The sequence below is a fragment of the Phyllostomus discolor genome, chromosome 6 (assembly GCF_004126475.2).
Source record: "Phyllostomus discolor isolate MPI-MPIP mPhyDis1 chromosome 6, mPhyDis1.pri.v3, whole genome shotgun sequence".
In the NCBI taxonomy this organism is placed as follows: Eukaryota; Metazoa; Chordata; class Mammalia; order Chiroptera; family Phyllostomidae; genus Phyllostomus; species Phyllostomus discolor.
Window position 1 is genome coordinate 519,809 of NC_040908.2, and position 21,172 is coordinate 540,980.

Genomic DNA, 21,172 nt, shown 5'->3' on the forward strand with positions numbered 1-21,172 from the left:
AGGACGGCCTTCACGAGAGGGTCAGCTCTGAAGCCACGTTCTGGAGTCCGAGGCTGACAGCAGACCAGGCACAGAGCGGGACCACCCGGAACGCAGGGGCCCTGCCGTGCGCACCCGCGGCGCTGGGCGGGTCCAGCCGCAGAGCCTCTCCGACAGGGGAGCGGGGCGGCCCGGGCGAGGCAGGGCTCCTCTCTGTCCCCCAGTGGAAGGTGCTGGGGGGGGCTCTGGCCGCCCACAGGCAAGGCCCCCGGCCCTGGCCGCTGCTCCGGTGGCCCCACGGCGCCCACCCCCGGGGGGGGCGTGTGCACGGAGCACCCAGCAGCGCTCTTCCACCCACGAGCAGCGCCTCCGGGTGGGGCGCCCGGGAACAGGCAAGACGAGCGCCCGGGGAGGCGCCCTCACTGTCTGGGGGAGTCGCTGAGCTCACGGCGTGTGGGCACCGGCACCAGCTCAGCAAACCCTTGTGACGGCCAGGCTGACCCACAGCCGCGGCCACAAGACCAACCACGAGCCCCGCTGAAAGGAACCCTTTGAAACGGGGGCGAGGGGCAGGTCAGCGGCCGCTCTCCCGGCGCTGGCCGGCGGCCTCCTCTCGCGGCCGCCACTAGGGAGCCGCACCTGCCGAGGGCAGGGGCCCCGCTGAAGAGCTGGCCCGGAGCCCCCCCCCGGGGAGTCTGCCAGTGTCGCCAAGATTACCGTTCTCCTCCTCCTCCTCCTCTTCCTCCTCCTCCTCCTCTTCATCCTCGTCGTCCTCCTCCTCCTCTGCATCCTCTGCATCCTCCTCCTCGTCCTCGTCGTCCTCCTCCAGCTCCTCCTCGTCCTCGCGGTCCCCCTCCTCGTCCTCCTCCTCCTCCGAGAACTCCTCCTCCTCCTCCTCCTCCTCGTCCTTCTCGTCCAGGTCCTCCGTGCCGTCGTCGCTCTCGTAGCGCTCATCCGCCGAGGAGCTGTCGGCCTTCGCCGAGAACGCCTTCCGCTTGGGAGCCGGCTCCTGGGGCTGCTTGTCCTGGGTTTTCCTCTTTTTGGCCAAGGGGCAGCCATACACACTGGAGAGAGAGGGGGGTGGAGAGAGGGGAGAGAGAGAGGGAGAGAGGGAGGGAGAGAGAGAGAGGGAGAGAGGGAGGGAGAGAGAGGGAGAGGGAGAGAGAGGGAGGGAGAGAGGAGGGAGAGGGAGGGAGAGAGAGGGAGGGAGAGGGAGGGGAGGAGAGAGAGAGGGAAGGAGAGAGAGGGAGGGAGAGGGGGGGAGAGAGAGAGGGAGAGAGAGAGGGGAGGAGAGAGAGAGGGAGGGAGAGAGAGAGAGGGAGAGGGAGAGAGAGAGGAGAGAGAGAGGGAGGGAGGGAGAGAGGGAGAGCGAGGGAGGAAGAGAGAGGAGAGGGAGAGAGAGAGAGGAAGAGAGAGAGGGAGAGGGAGAGAGGAGAGGGAGAGGGAGAGAGAGAGAGAGGGAGGAGAGAGGGGAGGGAGAGAGAGAGGGGAGGGAGAGGAGGGAGAGAGGAGGGAGGAGAGAGGGAGGGAGAGAGAGAGAGGGAGAGAGAGAGAGAGGGAGAGAGAGGGGGAGAGAGAGGGGGGGGAGGGGGAGGAGAGACGGGCTGGGTCACTGTCTCGGAAGGTCGGAGCAAGGGCGTCCCTGTGGGGGGCAGCTACGTCCTGGGGGGACCCTCTCACAGCACCACGGCCGGGAGGGAGCCGGCAGACACACGGGCGCGCCGTCTGCCCGGACCTGCTGGTGGGGCTGCGTCACCAGAGACCCCGCTCGCTCGCCCGTGTCCGGCTGCCGTCAGTGTGCGGTCTGGCCTCCCGGGTCCCCGGCACCGCCGTCCCGACAGCCACCTGAGGGGGAGCCTGCTCCCACCCCGCGGGCCGCTGCAGGAAGCTCCCTGGGGACAGCCTGCCATGGACCCGGAGGGTTCAGTGACGCATGTTTGAGGAGAAGAACTGGGTCCTGCACACGCTGTACCATGCGTGTGGGACGGCTCTGGGTGTGTGTGGTTGTGCCCACTCCACGGACAGGACGCCTCTGTGGACGCCACGGCCCACCTGCCCCGGCCACCCCGGTGGGGGCTGCGGCCCAGCCCGGCCTCTCGGACAAGCACTCAGCGCTGGCCCCGTCGCCCCGCGTCCTGCTGCGACAGACCCCCCCCACCCCCCACCGTGGGGAAGGCCTTCCGGGGGGAGCTCACAGCGGCTCCACAGACACATCCCCCAGAGCCTCGCCGCTCGCTGCGGCTCTCCGCCTGGGAACCCTGGGCCCACGGTGCCAGGGGCGCAGGGGACAGGGAATCCACGTGCCGGGGGCACAGCCGCTGCTCTGAGTGGGACGTGTGAGCGCCGCCGCCCTCAGCGGGCCGGGGCTCTGCGGCCTCCGGGCAGTGCCCGGACCTGGCAGCAGCGACACCTGGGCTGGGCCAGGGCCCGTCCAGGGGGCATGTGGACGCGGGAGCCTCCTGCAGGTGGGGCTGTGTGACGCTGCGGGCTCAGAGGTGAGGGGCCCGCGTGCGAGAGGACTGTGTCCCGCCGGTCGCGCCGTCCCGGGTCCTCCCCTCACCATTCACCGCGGCGGGCCACGTGCCTGCCCCGTGTGGGCGCTCGGGAAACAGTGGTCGGACGAGTGGGTGGGGGGTGACAAGCGTCGGGATAAAAGCAGGGAGAGGGCGCTCGCTCTGTCCAAGGAGCGGGGGAGCCCCCGGGAAGGGCGGGAAGCCCGTGACGAGGGGAGAAAACAAGGCCATTTCGACGGACTCCAGGCTGAACGGAGACTGTGGCTGCAGCTCGACAGTCCCAGGAGACGGGGCTGGAAACCGCGCCCCGGAGCTCAGAGTGGGGTGGGGGGGGGCGGGGGGCGGGCGCTGGGGGGTGCGGTGATGGGGGTCAGCCGGCCCTCGGACTGGCCGCAGGTCTCTGGTCTCCCCTCAGGGGGGTGGGGGGCAACGCGAGGGCGCAGCCACGTCTGAGAGCCAGGAAGGAGGTGGTTGGGGGCCGCCTGGGGCATGTGGGGGGGGGGCAGGGTGCAGGGTGTGCCACAGTGGTCCCTGCCTCTGAGAGGCTGTCATCCCTCAAAAATGCACTGCTGCCACCAAGAATAACACTCACTATGACCAGAAAAAAACCCGGAAAAAAGTACTGCCGTGCATGGTCTCCCTGGCTTGGAGAAAACAGAATCCTGAGATTCCTTTATGCAGATTTCTACACGTCTGGGGAGAGCCCCAGCCAAAGACCTGCGAAGGCCGCTGCACGGCGCTGAAGAGCTGCCCCTACCCGCACCCCCAGCATGCACCACCCCATGTTGAACGGCCCCACCCCCCGCCAGGCGGCCCTGGGTCTGGGCCCACTGTCCGGTGTGCACGCACCGGCAGATGCCCCGGACTCCTGCAAGGGACGCCGAGCCCACGGCCCCTGTGCCCTCGGGGATGCTGTCCGCATGCCCGGCCTCGGTGCGGCCAGGGGACCCTCTTCAGGTGGCACAGATCCAGCGCTGGGGGGCGGGAGTCACGTGGCCTTCTTTTGTCTCGTCCATGCACACTCAGCCCCCCGCTCCCCCGAGTGTCCGGATGGCTCCCTGGGGCACAGCCCTCGCAGGCGGGGCCGCACAGGCCAGAGCATGAGGACGGCCCTCCGTCTCCCCCCGGGGGCCTCCCCTCCCACCCTTCGTGGTGTGAGCCCCGGCCTTTGGCCGCTCGGCAGTAGCTGGTCTCCAGCTTCCGGTGTCTCCTGCCAGTGCACGTGCTTTGCCGCTCGCGTGTCCTCTGGGCACCCACCCGTGCACACTGTAAATAACACGCACGCCAGCTCCTAGCAAGCTCCGCAGTGTCTGTCCTCCACGCGGTCCGTCCTCCTCGGCCCCGACCCCGGCCTCTGCTGCTCACGTGACGACGGAGTCAGGCCCACGAGGCGGCCGCACGGGGCTCAGGAGGCGGCTCCAGGCCACGCCGCCTCCCGGGCTGCCGGGCCCAGCGGGTGGGAACAGCTGGCAGCAAAGTCCCGGGAGGCGCTTCTGCAGCGTGTGCGTGAGTGTGCGGCGTGTGGGCCCCCACACCCGCGTTCCGTGAGCATCCTGGCTGCGGGCGGTGGGGCCGGCGCCCGGGACTCACCCGTGGCGGGGAGTGGGTGTCACCCGCTCCCACTGGGGGTGCCGCGGAGCCCGCTGCTGGGGGGCCCGGCCGCCCGGCAGTCACTGGGGCTCAAGTGTGCAACGTGCTCCTAAACAGACGGCCGGGCCCCGCCTGCTGGGGTGTCCCCGGACGGACAGAACTCACGCACGGCAGATGGTGGCATCTTCGGACTAACGGGCGCCGGTGTGGGGGTGAAGCACAGGGACGTGGCCGTGGCGGCGCCGAGGCTGGCGGGGGCGGGGGGTCGAGCCCCACTCCAGGTCCGTGTCTGGAGCCCACCGCTCGGACCCAGCGGCGTGTGTGTGTGTGTGTGTGTGTGTGTGTGTGCACGTGCCCAGCGGCTCCTGGCGGGGGGGGGGGGGGGGCCGGCCTGAAACAGACAGGGCTGGCCCGGGGGCGGCGGGGGGGGGGGGCAACTCCTCAGTGGCCTGCAGAGCCCCTGCCTTTGGCTCTGGAGCCGCCGTGGGCGTCCTGGCTGGTCCGACCGACCGGCGTCTCCCCTCTGCTCTGCCCTGTTTCCCCCGCCTCCCGGTTCCGTTTTCCTCGCGGAGAGCTTTCTTTGACACTTTGTATCTCCAGTTCTCCTGAGTTTTAAGTTCTTGCTTTCCCTTTTTAAAGTTTCTTGGCGGCCCTCATTGTTTTCTAAATGAACCATCCTCCTATTTCTTTGGAATATTGTAACTTTTTTGGAAACTGTTTCTCTCTGTAGCCTCTGTTTCCTGCAGGCTGCCCTTTCTCCGCTGTGCGGTTCTCACCTTCGAGGCGTTCCCCGGCTCCCGGGCCCGGGCCGTGGGCTCGCACCCGGGGCAGGGCTGCGGGGACGGTGAGTTCTGGGCGCAGCGGTCCGACGGGGCTGCTCTGAGGGTCAGCTGACGCGTGGCATTGGCATTTCCCCTCCGGTTGCTCAGGTCCCCCCCAGGGGAGGCCCCTTCCGGCTCGCAGGGCAGGAGGGCCCGTGTGGGCAGGTCATGAGCCGGGGGTCTGGCCCGGGGGATGCGCAGCCCCCGGCTCAGCGCAGAGGCCCACGCGGCACCTCCCTGTGCACGCTCCGCTCCCTGGGGGTCCTCCCTGAGCGACGGCTGGAAGCTCGCTGCGCCTCCAGGTGGGAGTCCACCCACGTGGGGAGCGGAGTGGCCGGCTGCAGCGTCCGGTTCTCGCCCCGAAGCAGAGCCCGCTCCCCTGAGGGCCCATCGCCACCGCCATCGCTGCAGGGGGGTGCCCGGCATGGTCCCCTCCGGCGGGTGAGGGGCGCCTCGCAGGGTCCTCGGAGCCCTGAAGCCTCAGGTGCAGGTGAGGGGCGGCGGTCCGCCGGAGCTCCTGCCGGTCTGATGCCGGTCCCTCCTGGACTCTCCCCGGTGTCCCCTCGCCTTCCAGAGCCACGCTCCGCCGTCGTGCTAGTGAGGGCTGCGTGGCGGTTCCAGCTGGCGTGCGCGCCGCTGGGTCTCGAACGCAGACACGCCCCCCCCCGCCCCCCACTTAATGTGCAGACCCATGGGGCGCGGTGCTTCTCCCCGTAGGATCCTGGACTCTGCCGCGCGCCCGCGCTCACGCTGCTCCGCGTTACCACACGCTCCCGCCGCTCCCGCCGCTCCCCCGAGCCTGCTCCTGGCCGCGCCGGCCCGGCACGCCCTCCCCTGCGGCCCCTCCGGACCGGCCTGGAGTCCTGCCCTCTCCCTGAAGGCGTTCCCGATCAGCCTGGAACTCAGGCTCCTCTGCCTTGAAGAACCCTGTGCCAGTCTCCAAGGAAGATATGACGATGGGCAAGAAGCACATGAAAAATACTTTTTGAAAAGCTGACCGAACCTTTAAAAAAATACCCGAACGCTGTCCCACTGGATACTGAGCGCTACTTCCGTGAACTACTTTACGTGGCTCCTGGCTTTCTCACGTGCGCTCCACCTCGACCTCAGGTCGCCCGTCTCCTCCGGCCTCCGGGGCCCCACACGCGACTGCTCACTGCAGGTCCCACGGGCCGAAGGCCGGGGTGCGTGTTCAGGGCCCTTGTTCCCACTGGTGGACACTGCTGACCCTTCGGTGTGGGCCGCCTGCCTCAGGTTTGGCTCCGCCAGCACCGGCTCTGGACGGGGCTCGGGCTGTGTCCTCTCCACCTGCAGACCTCCGGCGGCCCACCACCCACCCTGGAGGGGGCCGAGACTGTCAGGGTACGAGGACCCCCACGACCCACGTCTCGGCAGTAAGACTGGCAAATCAAACTCCCCAAAACATATTTACCTCTTCCCATTCCAGTTACACCTCAGACGGACACAGGGCTTCCTGAAGTGGCCAGCTCGTTAGTGGCCCGTGTGGTGGAAGACGTCACTGACTGAGACAGTGTCGCCGGGACAACAGGATCCGGGGGACAGGGCAACCGCAGACGCCACCCCGTCCGTCCGTCCGTCTTCTCGCCTCGAACACGAAGACACGAGGGCCAGAGAGGCCACGCGGCCTGCACGAGGCCAGCCCCGGGCCGGCCGAGCTGAACAGCAGCCGCAACAGGCACGACCGGGGATACCACTCTCCCGTTCAGGGCCCGGGCCTGTGCCGCGTCCCCGCCACGCGCTGCATCTCACGCCTCTCACTCCCGTGGGCGTGAAGGCGCGCGGGCGGACAGCGCTGCTGCTGGGAACGCCCACCACGCACGGCGGGAGTGTCTGCGGCGGGAGTGTCCGCGGGCTTCGTCTCTCTGAGCGTTTGCGAGCTGACCGCCGCCACCAGAAACGTGCCAGGTCCCGTTTCACGTTCCCACGGCAGCACACGCTCGCTGGCCCGTGTTTAGTGTTTAGTCCGGATGACGAAGTCCGATGCCGAGGCAGCCACCGTGACTGGCAGCGTCCGCAAGTGGCGGATGCGCCTCGTGCTGCTGCAGGCGCCACTGGGGACCGTGATACTGCTTGACTCCGCAGTGACGCCACGTGCTGTGCTACAGCGCTGTGTGCTGCAGCAGCAGCTAACATTGTAGCAGCGCTGCACACTCAGCAACACTCAGTACGACAGCAACACCTAACACTGTAGCAATCAGTGCTTAGTGTCAGAGCAATGCTTCATGCTGTAGTGACATGCAGTGCTGTGGCCATGCTCGCTCCAGTGGCAACACTTGCTGCTGTGGCAAGGCTCCCTACTGCAGCAGCACTCGACTCTGTAGCAGCACTCGACACTGCAGCAGCACTCGACACTGCGGCAGCGCTCGACACTGCGGCAGCGCTCGACACTGCGGCAGCGCTCGACACTGCGGCAGCGCTCGACACTGCGGCAGCGCTCGACTCTGTAGCAGCACGATCCAGCTCCCGAAGGCACACGGGTACGACCACCCCGAACTACAATAATCAAGGGGGAGAGGAAGAACGAGTGGAGGAGCAGACTATGTACAACTTCATGATTCCACCAGTGACATCTTTGCCCCGGGAGCAGATAGGTAGGAAAAGACAGAAAACCAAAGTGCTACAATCTTCTACTCTTTCTCAAACACATTCCACACTGCTCTTCTTTAGATGCTCTGGGACGAGGTACTTGGTTCCTAGATGGTGGGTGAAATTATGCAGCCGTCAAACAAATACTTTAAATCCTCGTAGGTGAAGGGCTGAGGTGTTCACGCATTTGGCTTGGGGACGGAGGGAGTGTACGCGCCTCCTCACTCAAAGAAATAGGACCTCACGTGAACACAGGAGAGGCAGACACTGTCTCACACACACACACACACAGACATGCAGGCGTGTGCACGTGCACACGCCAGGCAAAATCTGGCTTTTTTAGGAATTGGGAAACTTCTAATGAGCCACTGCAGGTAAAACACATGCGCTCGTACCCCACACAGGTTTCCAAAGCTGCTCCAGCTCAATGGGCACCCGGCTACACACGACGTGCCTTCAAGCCCAGTCATTACAAACAGGATTCGAACTCTGGTCCTAGGGAACTGCTGACTGACATTCCTGTGGCACAAGCCGGCGACAAGCCGGGTGCCTGCACTTTCTGGTTGAGGTGTAATGTGCAGCCCCGTCTGCCTGCCTCTGGCTTCCCCACATGGTTGGCTGCGGCAACGTCTCCGGTGGACTCTGCCATCTGCAGGCCACTTCCTTACTTTCCCCTGACCACGAGAAGTCCTTGTCCGAAGCGAGCACGTGACGGACTCACAGTGGCTGCCGCCCGGCTCCGGGAGCCAGCACACGTGCAGACACAACCCGGGCGTGCTGGCCGTCACCGCCGCGCTCACCGTCCCCGCGGCGGCTGTGCCCGCCACAGCACGCTTGCTCCGGGCCATGGCGCTCCATCGTCTGTGGCACCGCTCCCCCTTTGTTCTAGACTCAGATGACTAGTGACATCAGAGTCTCCCGTGACAGACGACGGGGGTTTGGACTCCCCACAGTGACGTGGTGCAGAGCCAGGGAGAGCCCCGTGGCGGGGGAGGGGCGGGAGCCACGGGAACGGAGCTCGCACCCAAGTTCAAGGCACCGGCTGTGCTCCTCCTTCTGGGGCCTCTCAGACGCAGCGTCTCTGTCCACCTGTGCCACCACCTGTGCCACCCGTCTGTGTGAGCCGGGCTGTGCCCTTGGGGGACACACGCCCAGGGTGGCCGTGACCTGGCTGTGGCTCGGGAAGGAGCCCCGCAGACGGCCCCGGTCACCGCCCGTCTAGACGAGGCTGTGTCCCGAGTCTTGGTGGGCGAGGTCACGGGGTGTGCGTGTGCATGTGTGTGTGTGAGCCGGCTGCCTGTGCCCCGTGCCGGCCTCTGAGACACAGGCCCCCACCCACTCCCGCGATCTCCAAATGCCTTGGAGGCTGTGCGGGCCTTTGCACCTCGAGGAGATGCCGCCCTGCGGTGCGGACCGGCCCGAGGGCACACCGACAGGGGACAGGTGCTGTGGGGGAGGGGCGGGACCCGTTCCCAGCGGGCCCCAAGGGCACGGACAAGGCCCCAGGGCCCCCCTCGCAGGGCCCGGCCCTTCCCACTGTCGCCCGCGGACACAGGACAGGCTTCTGGGGAGCGGGCTGCGAGCGCTGCCGGCCCTCGGTTCACTGCCCTCGGGGTGAGAGCTGGGGAGAAGGCTGCAGCGCTCGGTTTCTTTTCAAAGGACGTGCTTTTATTCCACGTGCTGCAGAACACGTGCCGAGGGGCCCGCAGGACAGGGCAGGAGGCGGCCTTGCCCCCCCCCCCCGCACCACTGGGCCCCAGGCCAGCGCTCTGGGCTACGGACAGGGTCCCGGGGCTCCCCCCGGCCCCCCGCTGAGCGTTGGTGACGAGCTGGGCAGTGCCCGAAGCCGTTTCATCCGTCCGCAGGTTTTACTGAGGCTACACAGACCAGGTTCTGTCTTCTCGTCTACCAGTTTCCTCAGGAGCTGCCCACGCCGCCTCCCCGTCACCAGGAAGGTGAGTCTTGGCGCCGCGACCATGGGGGTTCCCCGACTTCTCTCTCTGGACGCTGGTCTGGGGCCGAAGAGCTGGTCCCAGCCTCTTTGTCCACTGTGTGCCCCTGGGTGTCTCTCCGCATGGTGGGTCTCAGGTCCTCGTTTGCAACAGGAAGGCCTGGTGGGACCCTCCCGGCCACCAGAGGCGTTTCCTGGAGCCACGGGCTACGGAACGGGGTCTCGGTTGGACACGGGCTACGGAATGGGGTCTCAGTCGGGCGCAGGCAGGCACACGAGCAGAGGGAGGGCGGTCCCCACGTCGTCTGTGCGGTGCTCGTCCCTGCACCGACGCACTCTGGCTCGTGGCTCCTCTCCTGCCCCCGCCTGAGACCCCGGAGGAGCTCGCTCGCTCGCGGGGCGGCCAGGGCGGTGGAGCCAGAGCACCGGCCGTCTGCCCCAGGCCCCCCCCCCTCCGCCGAGGGACGACCTGTGCTGGTGGGGAGGGCTGGCGGGGTGGGGGGAGGGGAGGGGGGATTCACCCAAACGCTGAGTGCGGCACTCCTCCACAGGGAAAGGGCTGCGGCTTGAATTCTGAGCCACGGCTCCTTCCAGCGTTTCCCTGCTGCGGCGTCGTCGAAAAGAGGGGTTAAGCCTTTGGAAATCTGTCCCCTCACAGACAAGGTCATCCTTTTTTGAATGAGAAGGGAGTCTTTTTAAAACCATTCAGTGCCACCATACCTGCCTCAGGCTGTCGGGGGGACCCTGCCCCCTGCTGCTGCCCACCCAGCTGGCCGCCTGGCTGGGGGGGACCGTGGGAGCAGCTCGCGCCCCCGCCCCTCGCACGGCGCTCCCCCCTGCCCGCCCTGAGGGTGACCCAGCGGCCGTGGGGCACCGCCTGTACAGGTGTGTACCTCGCACAGTGTGTACAGTGTGCAAAGGTCTAAAACCTAAACTCCAACAGCGAGAGAAGGGTCGTGCACGTTACAGTGTCACTGCTGGATGGACGTTAGCTGTGGAAATAAAATGAAACTATTTAACGGCGTCTGAGAAGGCTCCTGTTGTAACATTAAGTAAAAACTTAAACAAACGACCCATGAGCCTAAGCTGAAACACAGCGGAAGTGCCTTGAACACCAAAGAGCGAACCTGGCGGCGGCTCCCGCTGCTCCGGCGGCGCCGGGACCCTCTGGGCGAGCGTGGTGACCGACCGCTCGCCCCGGCGTTGACGGGAGCCTGCCCCCTCCCGTCGCTGTCGCCTCTACAGCTTTACCTGTAGTCCTCGTTTAAGAAAGGGAGCATCCGTGTGCCTTTCACCTGAAGTTACCTTCGACCCGTACAGTGTTTCCTTCGGCTTTTCTTGTTAGTAACCCACCCTGGGAGAACCAGTGAAAATGAACCTCAAAAGGAAACTTTTTATTTTTCCAGATCCTGAAGGGTTTTGGAAACGGAAGAGCCCAGAACCCCCCCTCACCCCGCCTTTCCCGGCCAAGTGGGGGGCCAGGACCCTGCGACCTGGGCTGTGGGTACAGGCAGCACCCACGACCGGGCCAGGGCAGGGAGACGGGGGGCTACGTGGGGCCGAGTCCTGGGTGGCGCGGCTCCGAGGGAAGGCCCAGCCCCCACCCCCTCCGCCTCCACCGCCCTCGACTAGAAATCAATTTCGGTTAATTTAGGAAGCTCTCCCACAAAGCCCAGGCTTGCCTCAGGGGAAGTTCGACTCATTAGTCACCCGGGCGCCGCCGCCGCCGCCGCGTTGCAACAATCTGATCTGCTCAGCGCTCCAGACGGGCTGGGGCGGAGGAGCAGCCCGGGCACCAGGGCGTGTCCTCTGGCATGCACGCGTGTCTGTGTGTGCCGTGCGTGTGTGTGCGTGCGTGTGTGTGTGGCTGCAGTGGGTGGCGGGCCGCGCCGCCCAGGGCCCCCCGTTTGGCAGCGGCCAAGTGCCTCCCACAGACGCTGCAGCGGAGGTTGCCTCGGGGGTCCCGAGCGGGCGGAGAGGAGGAGCCAGAGAGCCCCCCCTCACTGTGGGGGCCCCCGAGGGCGGGCCTGACGGCGCCGCCCCCCCCCCCCGTGAGACGAAGGACACCACGTGCCGCCCTCCTCTGCGAGACCCCGTGGCTGCGCCCCGAGCGCTCTCTCTGCCCCTCGCAGGGTGGAGTCTCTCCCCCGGGGCCCAGGGCGTGGTCGCGGCCCCAGGGTCCGCCTGCCCCTGCCCCTGAGCGGGAGGCACAGCTCCGACCGGGACCTGCTCCCGCACCAGCCTCTCCGCCTCTCGGGAGGGGCCGCAGGGCCTCCCCCACCCCATCCTGCCTGCGCTCCCAGCCGGCGCCCGGGTCCAGGGCCCCTGGATTGGCCGAGGGGCGAGCAGGCGGTCTGAGAGCATCGCGGAACCAGCGCGTTGTGCACGGGGAGGGTCCCTCCCAAGGTGCCCTCTCCCCCCTGCAGTTCCGGGAGAGGGGCCTCCTCGCACACGGGGCTCGTCTCTGGCGACGGCACGCCAGGCCGTGGGAGCAGACCACACGGCGGCCGCCCTGGCTCACGGCGGGTCTCTCAGAACCGTCTGGTTCCGTGGGGCTCCTCAGCGCTGACCCCGAACAGGCCCGGGGAGGCGTCCTCAGCTTGGTGACCGCGCCGCGGTCAGTCCTCTCCGCGTGAGGGACACGGGTGCCTCCACGGGGCTCTCGCCGTCCCTGGGGCACAGCCAGGCCCCTTCAGCGCAGCGGCTCCGGCCCCCTGTCCCCGTGGGCCCCCGGCCCTGGGCTCCATGCGGGCCCGGGGGCGGATGTGAGGGGGCGGGGTCTGGCAGGGGCGTCAGGCCACCCCTGAGCGTGTGACCTGAGCCCGCGGAGCTCAGGGGGGTCCTGACCCGGGACAGACCTAGGCCTGCGGCCACCGCACGGGCCACAGCCCTGACCCAGGACGCCAGGCTGCCCCGTCCGTCCCCGACAGCGCTGCCACCTGCACTGCCCCCAAGGAGTGGTCACCCCCAGGGGCCTCGGGACCGGAGCCAGTGGCTGCAGCGCCTGGGGCTGCTGGGTCTGGACGTCTGTGGCGTGGATGGCCCTGGGCCACACTCCAACCCTGACTGGGGATGGGGGCTGGGATGGACTTGCCAGGTGTTGTCTGGCACAGACGGTCTCTGGGGCGAGGCGCTGGCTGGCTGTTGCTGACCGCTTGGCTTTCAGAGCTGCCCACGGGGCCGTCTTCGTCTTAGTCCTCCAACGGCCCATCCAGAGTGACCCCCCTCCCTGTCCCTGAAGACCCCACGTGAGTGGGCATCTGCCTGTGGCCCCCACAGCCTGTTCTGTTGGGGAGTGATTCTCACACTTGGGGACCGTCCGTGCGTGCCCCCTGGAGAGGGTTGCAAACAGAGGGCCACCCCCACCCCCCACGGCCTCTCATTCAGCAGGTCTGGGCCTCGGCCCAAGAATCTGCCTTTCTAGAAAGCTCCGGGCGATGCTGCTAGGCCGGGTCATGGGACCCACTTGGAGAAGCCTGAGGGAAAGCTGACTGGCCTCCGGCTCCGGGCATGGGCTTGGGGTCATGAGGGTGACGGTGTTTGCTGGTCGAGGTGGCCTGGGAATGGCCGAGGCCCCAGCTGACCCCCGCTCCGCGGGAGCAGAGCCAGCAGAGGCCCCCACGCCGTGGTGGAAGGCGTGCTCAGCCCACGCAGCCCGCTCACGGCAGGGCCCGGTGGCCGCCGTCCGCCACACCGCAGGGTCAGCGCCGCCGGACGCCCTGCACAGCCGCAGCAGGGCCCCCTCCCCGCGTCAGCTCCCAGAGGCAGCCGCTGGGGTCCTGCCATCGTCCCCAGCGGACGGCAGGAGTCGCAGGAGAGCCGAGCGTGTCCGGTGGGCGAGCCCCCATGGGCGGCCGGATGGCACGTCAGCCAGGCGGCGCGTGCGGTGGCTGTGCCAGCGGTCGGTGTGGTTTCCAGACGTGAACGGTCTGACACACCCACGCCCCTTCTCTTTGAGCGTGGGCTTAAAACGCACTTAGTTTTACCAGCGTGGAATTGTCTGAAAACGCTTCTGACTTCACCAAGTGTCGGAAGGGTTTCCTGACTGCATCGGTGTTCCGTTCCGCCGTCTCAGCGCCCCGACTCGGCCCCCCTCTGCGCCAGGTGCACGCAGGTGTGTCCAGGTGAGCAGACCCGCGGCGGACGAGCACCAGGCAGCGGCTCTCTTGGGACAGTGGCCGGGACTCTTTTCTTTCCTTAGGAACGGAGGACTCGCGGTGGCCCCTGCGGGCTAGGGTCACGCCTGAGTCCGGCACGTTGGCGCCCCCACACCCGACTGACCAGGAGCTGGAGCCACGAGGAGCCCCCCCCCCCCAACTGCTCCACCTCTCCCTGTCCCGCTGGCCCGGCCCGAGGCACCGACACCGCAGCTCCGTGTGTGACCAGGCACGTGGTCCAGTCGGTGCTAGCGTGTGCACGCCCTGACACGCAGCTCACAGCACCCGGGACAACCTCGGAAAGGACAGGCGGGCCTGCCAGGTTTGAGGATGGGGTGGTGGCGGTGTGCACGACGGCGTCTTGTCAGCAACGAAGGGTTCTTCTCCTGGCTCAGGAGGCAGAGTGCGGGGGTTGGGGGCGGGGGTTGGGAGCTGCGAGCCCGGGGTCTCCCTCCCGCCAACGCCCCACGGCGCGCCCCGCTGCGCGGCAGCCACACATTAATTAGGGCGTTCAGCAGACACCGCGCCATGTTTCACGCACCCAAGTGAATCTTCATTTTTCACATGCAGAGCCGTACTAATTAAAATCAGCTTTGCAATTAAACGTGGAAAATTGTGTTAAACTTTCAAGCGTGGTTAGGAAAAAAAATGCAATTATTTTTAGGGTATTTTATTTCAATGCAAATGAAATTCCCGTCACTGTGCAACCAGTGAGAAGGAGGCACAGGAATTTCTGTTCCTCTGTCTGTCTTCCTCTCTGCCCCCCACCCCCCGTTTTGGGGGGTTACAGATGCCCCTCCCGGCCGCGCGCTGCAAGGCTCCACTGTCTGTCGCCAGCGCCTGGCCCTGTTTCAAGGCCTTCAGTGAGAGCCCCGTCAAGGCATGGATCACGCGGCCCCCGGGCTGCCGGCGGAACCCAAACGAGGCATGCACGCGTCAGGAAGCGAGCCGGCTGCCTCGGCTCCAGAACACACCCGAGCAGACCAGCAGTTACTCACCGGCGGCTGCGCCCGGGCAGCCCCGCGGGCGGGGGGTGAGGGGCGAGGAAATGGGAAGAAGCCTGAATACCGAGTATGCACAATAAGCCGGAGAGACGCGGATAATTTTCTAATCAAAGAGGAGAGCTGCCGTTTGGAACTTTTAATTTTTAAAGCTTCAGAATCCATTGATTTGGCTCTGAAGGTCCTTCCTCGGTGGGCAGGATCTAGCATAATGGCGACTCCCGTCCCCCAGCTCTCGGGGGCCTGCTGCACACGGAAGGCTCTGCGGCTGAACTCGGGGCCAGGCATCTCGCCGTGACCCCCGGCTCCACGCACGGACACGTTAAATAAACAACCGCGCTGAAACTGGGGCGAGTGTAAGGGACACCCCCTGACTCGCACTTCAGACAGACCCCGAGGGCTGCCAAGACACGCGTGTGAGCGACAGGTCGGGGTCAGGGGCTGTGTCTCGTGTCTGCGTGTCTGTCTCTCATCAGAGGCTTAAACGAGAGTCGCCCTTGAGAAGGAGGTAAATCCGTGTAAAGCCGCTACGGGGAAGGCGGACACTCAGATTTCTGCCCCTTGTTTAACAGCGATCTGCGACAGACAGTAAGACGCTGTGACTGTTCCTGATTCTAACTTGGAAGCCCAGTGTCTGCAGACGCTGCCCCTTCTCGAACCTGAGCTGCACTCGTCTCGAACCCGAGCGGCGTTTCCCACCGACAGTGGACACGGGAGGAGACACGGAGGCCGCCCACAGGGCGCCGGGCCGCCCGTCTCAGGCAGCCGGGAGGAAACGCGGCGGCGCTGGGCGCTGCAGCCCCGGGCTCCGTGCCGGGCGGCGGTGTTCTGGATGCACGCCGGCGTCTCCCCACCACCGGGTCCCGGAGCCGAGCCCAGACAAGGACAGATCGGGAGTGACCTGCGGCCTCTTCTCACTGAGTCCCCTCCTCCCGCAGGTGTCAGATGCCTGTGGTTGGGGGGCTGTCGCCAGAGAGCGCCAGGCCTCACGGCCCACCCGGGTGACCTGCCCCTCAGCACGGGGCTCCCGTGCTGGACGCTCGGCAGTCGCAGCACGGTCCCTGGACCGGTGGTGCCCACAGAGCACGTGACGTCATGCCGGGCCTGGAGCCCTCCTGCTGCAGACGGCCGGCCGGAAGGGGAGCGGCCAGCAGCGCCCTGACCCGAGGGATGCGTTGGGCAGGGAAAAGGCTGTGTTGGCCTTCGGGGTCACGGGAAGGTGACTTCGGGACTGAGTGCACGTTCCACGGTGTCTCGGTCGCACTCGCACGCCGATAACACAAACCCTCACTCAGCTGGAGAGACAGGCCGACGGACCCCCGTGTGTGGGTGCCAATGGTGCCTCTGAGGGTGGGTGTCTGTTATGCCCACTCGCCGCCCGGAGGCCCGGCCCGGCTTCCTGTCTCCAGGGCCCAGAAGCACCGACCGAGCTCGGGTCCCTGCTGGCCGGCGTCTGGGAGGCGGGGCCTATCTACCGCCAGCACGGAGGGGACGCCGCGGAGGAGCTCCCGGGCGGCTCAGGGAGGGGCGGCCGCTCACCTTGCTCCAGGGACGCCGAGGGGCTCGGCCCTGCACGTTGTACTGCATAACCCCCCCCCCCCCCCCATACAGTCTGGGGTCTGGGTTTCGGCAAGACCGTGCTCCAGTTTCCCTCGTGGTTCTCCCACTTGGCCTCCTTAACCTTTAACCGTGCGGCTGTAGGTACGTGTGGTCATCAGCTGCCTCGAGCTGGTCATGAGCTGCGACACCGATAAACACTCATGACTCCATCACCTGCTGCTCGAGGACACAGCGTTGGAGGTGAGGTGGGCCACCCAGGGAGGCCGTAGAACCCAGACGCCCACCCACCCCCGTTTTCAACCAGGACCCTGAACCGTGAGCTCCTTTTCCCGTCCTTGTCCCCCCCCCTGCCCCCCCGCCCAGGGACTCTCTGGTGGGGGGGTCTCCCCGCCCTCTGTCTCCCCTTCCTGCCAGCCCGGAGCCCCGCCCCTCTCTGCTGGAAACAGGTGAGGGGGTCACCGGTGCCAGCAGCTCCCGCGCGAGGCCAGGACACCAGTGAGGCCGGCCTGGCTGGCCCCGGAGGGCCCCACGGCGCGTGTCCCGCCAGCAGCACGGCGGACGCGGAGCCTGCGGTTGGGACCTGGTTCCTTGGGCGTGTTCTCGCCGCCAAGAGCAAGTCCGGGGTGAGATGTGTGACGACGGAAGGAGACTGGACTTGGGACGGTGGGGAGGTCACAGGGTGCAGCCAAGAGGGGAGCCCCAAACAGGGATGTGTAGCGGGGTCCAGAAGAGCTTGGAGATGATTGGCCCCACACCACAGGGCCACCCCTGCCCAGAAGGTGGGCAGCTGTGGCCAGTTGTGGGAGGAACCGGAAACGGGGCTGCAGAGGAAGACTGGCGCTGGGATTTAAACGGAGGCACGGCAGCCACTGGGGGTCTCTTGTTTTGGGGCCACGCGTCTCTTTAGGACCACGGGGCTTTGGAAGTGCTCCCCTTTGCCACGTGGAGGGTGCTGGGGGGACTGTGTGCATTGGTGGGGAACTTTAGTTTGTGTTAATTCAAATGAATAATATATTCCTCTCCTTTTCACGGATCCCTGGCATTGAGAGATGTCTTTCCTCAGGCGGCGGGGAGAACGAACCCAGATCGGTGGGGAGGAGCCCCCTGGAGACTGGAACAGGGACGCAATGCGACACACAGGCCGTGTGTCCTAGAGCTGAAGGCTGGAAGCCTGTGCGATCCTATTAACCAATGTCACCCCAATCAACTTAATGAAATAAGAGAAAGGGAAAAAAAGATTAATGGTGGGCAGCATTTTATCATTTGTTATCCAAGTTCCTGAAAATTGTTTTGATCTTTGAGGCTGTGGATTCCACACGCCTGCCTCAAACTGCTCTTTGCGTGTTCACATAAAAACGGAAACTTGAACATATTAAAGCAACGCCATGTCACTCGGCTGCGAACCGATGGGACCGACGAACGAGATAGAAATGGCAGCCCTGACAGGAACACGTTTGCCGGAAAACACCGCCGAACGACCGGAAAGCTCCGGCGACCCCGCTGAAGCCCGCCCGGAGGCAGCCCCTGCTGGGACGCTTGGGGGGCGGCGGTGCGGGGTCTGCACGGAGGCCACGCGTGCGCCGTGGGGGGCCCGTGGGTGCGGACGGCGGGGCGGGGCGGGGGCTTTCGGAGCAGGACGCCTTTCGGAACCAGAACAAAACGCCAGACAGAACCGGAGCCTCACAGGTGTGAAGCGGCAACGCTCCAGCGACGCCAGCACGTGCGGGCACCTCACGCACTGGAAGAAGCACCTTCTCAGGTCAAGGAATTCCAGTGCTGCCCCTTGGGTGAGAGCCTCTGATGATGGGGAGACGTCAACCCGTGAGCCCCTCAGGCCCACCTGGTGCTCCCAGGGCCCTCGGGGAGGACCCGCATGGGGGGGGATCCCGAGCTGGTGGCTAGTGTTGCGCAGCGCTGCCCGAGACCCTCCGCTGTTGGAACCTCGGAGGAAGGAGCCCACACCCGTGACGCGGGCCGCCCGGAGCCCGCGGCGCGTCAGCGGGGGCAGGGGACAAGCTGTGCCTCTGCCCTGGGGCGGGTCTTCGGCCTCCGCCCCTCCTCCCAGCTCCCATTCACGGCTCCCACCCACACAGCGGGAATCCTAACAGTCACACACATGGTGACTCGTGGTAAAAACCGTGACATTAGAAAATGCTGAGTTAAAATGTGTGTTGGAAGATTCCCCACTTGGATGTCTCCGTGGGTCTTCCCCACAGCCCCGCCTGCTCGGCCCCTCCAGGATCTGGGCATGCTGCACCCGGGGGAGCCTCCAGGATCCGGGCGTGCTGCACCCGGGGGAGCCTCGAGTCTCAGGCCGCCCTTGAGCCACGCGCAGCCTGAGCCTCAGCACCTGCTCGGGGAAGGGAGGGGGGTCCAGGGCGGGTGTGCACACGCACATCAGGCCTCAGTGGGTGGAGCGCTCCTTGGCAGGAACACGCGTGTCTGAAAGAATTCTCTGGAAACTTCATGATTTTTCCTGCACAACTATGGTTACGAAATTATATCTAGCTGATACTCAATTTAAACTTTTTGGCAAAACTTAATCGTTTCTTTAACTGTGTGATAAAGTGTAACTAACTGCTGACTACTCGGGAGAGGATTAGAGGAAAATTGATTTTGCTTACGGGTTGCTAACCTGTTTTCCAGTGAAAACATAAACAGGGTCGTTGTTCTAAAACTTTTAGATGAAGATTTACATAACTGCCTCTTCATAAACTAGCATAAATTCTTTAAGTCAACCATTTAAGTTACATAGTTCAACAACTTACTCTTCTATACAGTCACAGTACTGATAAGTTAAGTGAAACAGTTTGTCACAGAGTTTCCTTAACGACACTTGCCGTTCCTCCGGCACGCACAGAACGGGGGTCCGAGGACCATTCTCCACGGATGCTCAAGGCAGACCCCCGCTCCTCAAACGCCAGTGCAGTGCGGGGCACGGGGCGTCATTCTGTGACTTTCCCCTCGAGTTTACTGGGGGGCGTTCAAAACAATTGCTCGATTCTGCCCATAAATGAACGTTCCCCGGAAGGGCCGCACACCGTGGCCATGAGGAAGGCTGCCTTGGGGGCTCCGGCCCCTGAGCCCCCGTTCGGGGGCCCGGCTCTGAGGGCGCATCCGGCTGAACCACCTGGGTCCCCGTGGGTGACAGCCAGGTGCACATTGATTACAGCCCGCGAGCACTTCCAGCCCACGGCACCGGGACCCCCACCCCAGAGCCCAGCTGCTTCCACGCCGGGGAGAGGAGCTCCCCTTCCTCGCGGAGGAGGCCGTCCGGCGGCCCGTCTCTGCCCAGCGCCCCCCACCCCTGCGGAGCCTGTGGGGCGCTGGGGATGCGCCTGCAGCCCGGAGTAGCCGCCCCCGTTCCAGACGCTCTCCACGCCCCCGTCTCCTGACGGGCCCCTGCCCCAGCATTCCTGGGGAGGAGGTCACCCTTGCAAGCCCCCCGTTCCCCTCGGGTGACCTGCCCTGCTCCCCTGCGCATGCCCCGCACCGTAGGCTTCCCCGCTGCCGCCCCGGCACTGGGCTGGGGTTCGTGCCCCAGGCCAGACTGTTGAATTGTGGAAGCCACATTCCTGCCGAGAGACCCGAGGGCCGCCCTTCGGTTTATGATTCCCTGTCCCACAGCCACCTGCACGAGGACACTGGGGGGGAGGGGCAGCCCCCCCGCCCCCCCCCCCCGGGACCGTGTGGGAGGCGGTCATCACTCTGTCCCCACGCGTGTGGCAGGATGGGTTTCAGGCTGATCTTCACGTGTGTCGTCTCACGAATTACCGTGCACTCGGCCCCGGGAAAGAAAGAGTGCGAATTGCTTACACTTTGGGGACCCGTACAAGAGACCCCTGACTGAGCTCCCGTCAAAGAGGAGAAAACTGTGGCGCTGTCGCCCCCGAGAACGCCCGCCCACCGGTCTGCGTCGCCCGGGAAACCCCATGCGAGGAGGAGAAGTGTGGGCGTTACCTTCTGTGTCTCGCGTATTTGCCGCTGACGTGGCCGCTGCCGTCACAGCCGGGGGTGGGACAGCTGCAACGGGAAAGGCTGATCACGCGGTGCCGCGGGCCGTGCGCGGGTCCGACCTCACGCTGTGGTGACGGGGGGGGGGGGGGGGGGGCGGGGCACACGGATGGACGGAGAGACACCCACACGGTGGGGGGGTGGGGGGTCAGGGGCGGTTCTCACTAACGACTCCCGGGGAGGCGGCCCCATCCATGCGGTGGGGCGTGGGCTGGCCGTGGGCACCAGGGAGGGCGCCGCGCCCACGGGAGGGCGCAGCTTGGCCACGCGCGGCTGTGGGGGCCGGGACCCGCCGGGCACTGACCTGAACAGCTCCTGGATGGCCGGCTCCACGGGCACTGCAGGGGGAAACAGATAAACATGGGTCATCTCCCACGAGCACCCTCTCCCGCCGGACGGTCCCCGAGGGCGGGCGGTGTCAAGGCCGCGGCCGGGGTGCACCGGGCCAACGGCTTGTGGGGGACGCAGGGACCCTGCACGGAGGGGCCTCCGGGGCTCGGGGGCGCGTGGACGTACCTCGGACCCCTTTGGACCGCGTGCGGTGGCGCTTCTCCTCCGGGTCCACCTCCATCTGGGGACAGATGAGCAGGCGGTCAGTGCCCCTCGCCGCGGGCCTCGGTTGGCGGGCATGCGCACGCCGGGCCCTGGCATTTCAGTGACAGCACTCGGCCTCTGCCCCCTTGGCCAGGGAGGCCTCTGCCTGGGGCTCGGGGGGGGGGCATCCAGCACCCACAAGGTGTCGGGGAGGCCGGGCCAGACAGTGGCCTCGCAGGGGACGCTCCCAGGAGTCCCCCCGTGTGGCGGACAAGCCCTGAGCCCAGCCCAGCTCCCCCTCCCGGAGGGCCGGTTGGGCGCGTGGGGCCGGTTCTGAGCCGAGCTCCCTGCCCAGGAGGCCCCACGGCCCCGCGTTTGCAAGAAGGTTCGGACCGATGGATCCTCCCTGGGCCGGGAGGGGGGGGGCCCTCTGCTCACACCCGCG

At 66.2% G+C, this 21,172-nt stretch overlaps 1 protein-coding gene across 1 annotated transcript in view; it reads right to left on the minus strand.

Moving 5' to 3' along the window:
• The window catches only part of MYT1L (myelin transcription factor 1 like), an 89,136-nt gene extending 68,340 nt beyond the window's left edge, over window positions 1-20,796 (minus strand). Inside the window, exons 1-4 of the mRNA XM_036027613.1 lie at window positions 20,710-20,796; window positions 20,498-20,531; window positions 20,140-20,202; window positions 767-1,043 (exon numbers count right to left, since the gene is read on the minus strand). Coding sequence (XP_035883506.1) covers window positions 767-1,043; window positions 20,140-20,202; window positions 20,498-20,531; window positions 20,710-20,764 — 429 coding nt within the window. The 5' untranslated portion in view covers window positions 20,765-20,796. The remainder of the gene's footprint in view (window positions 1-766; window positions 1,044-20,139; window positions 20,203-20,497; window positions 20,532-20,709) is intronic.
• Window positions 20,797-21,172: the final 376 nt, after the last annotated feature.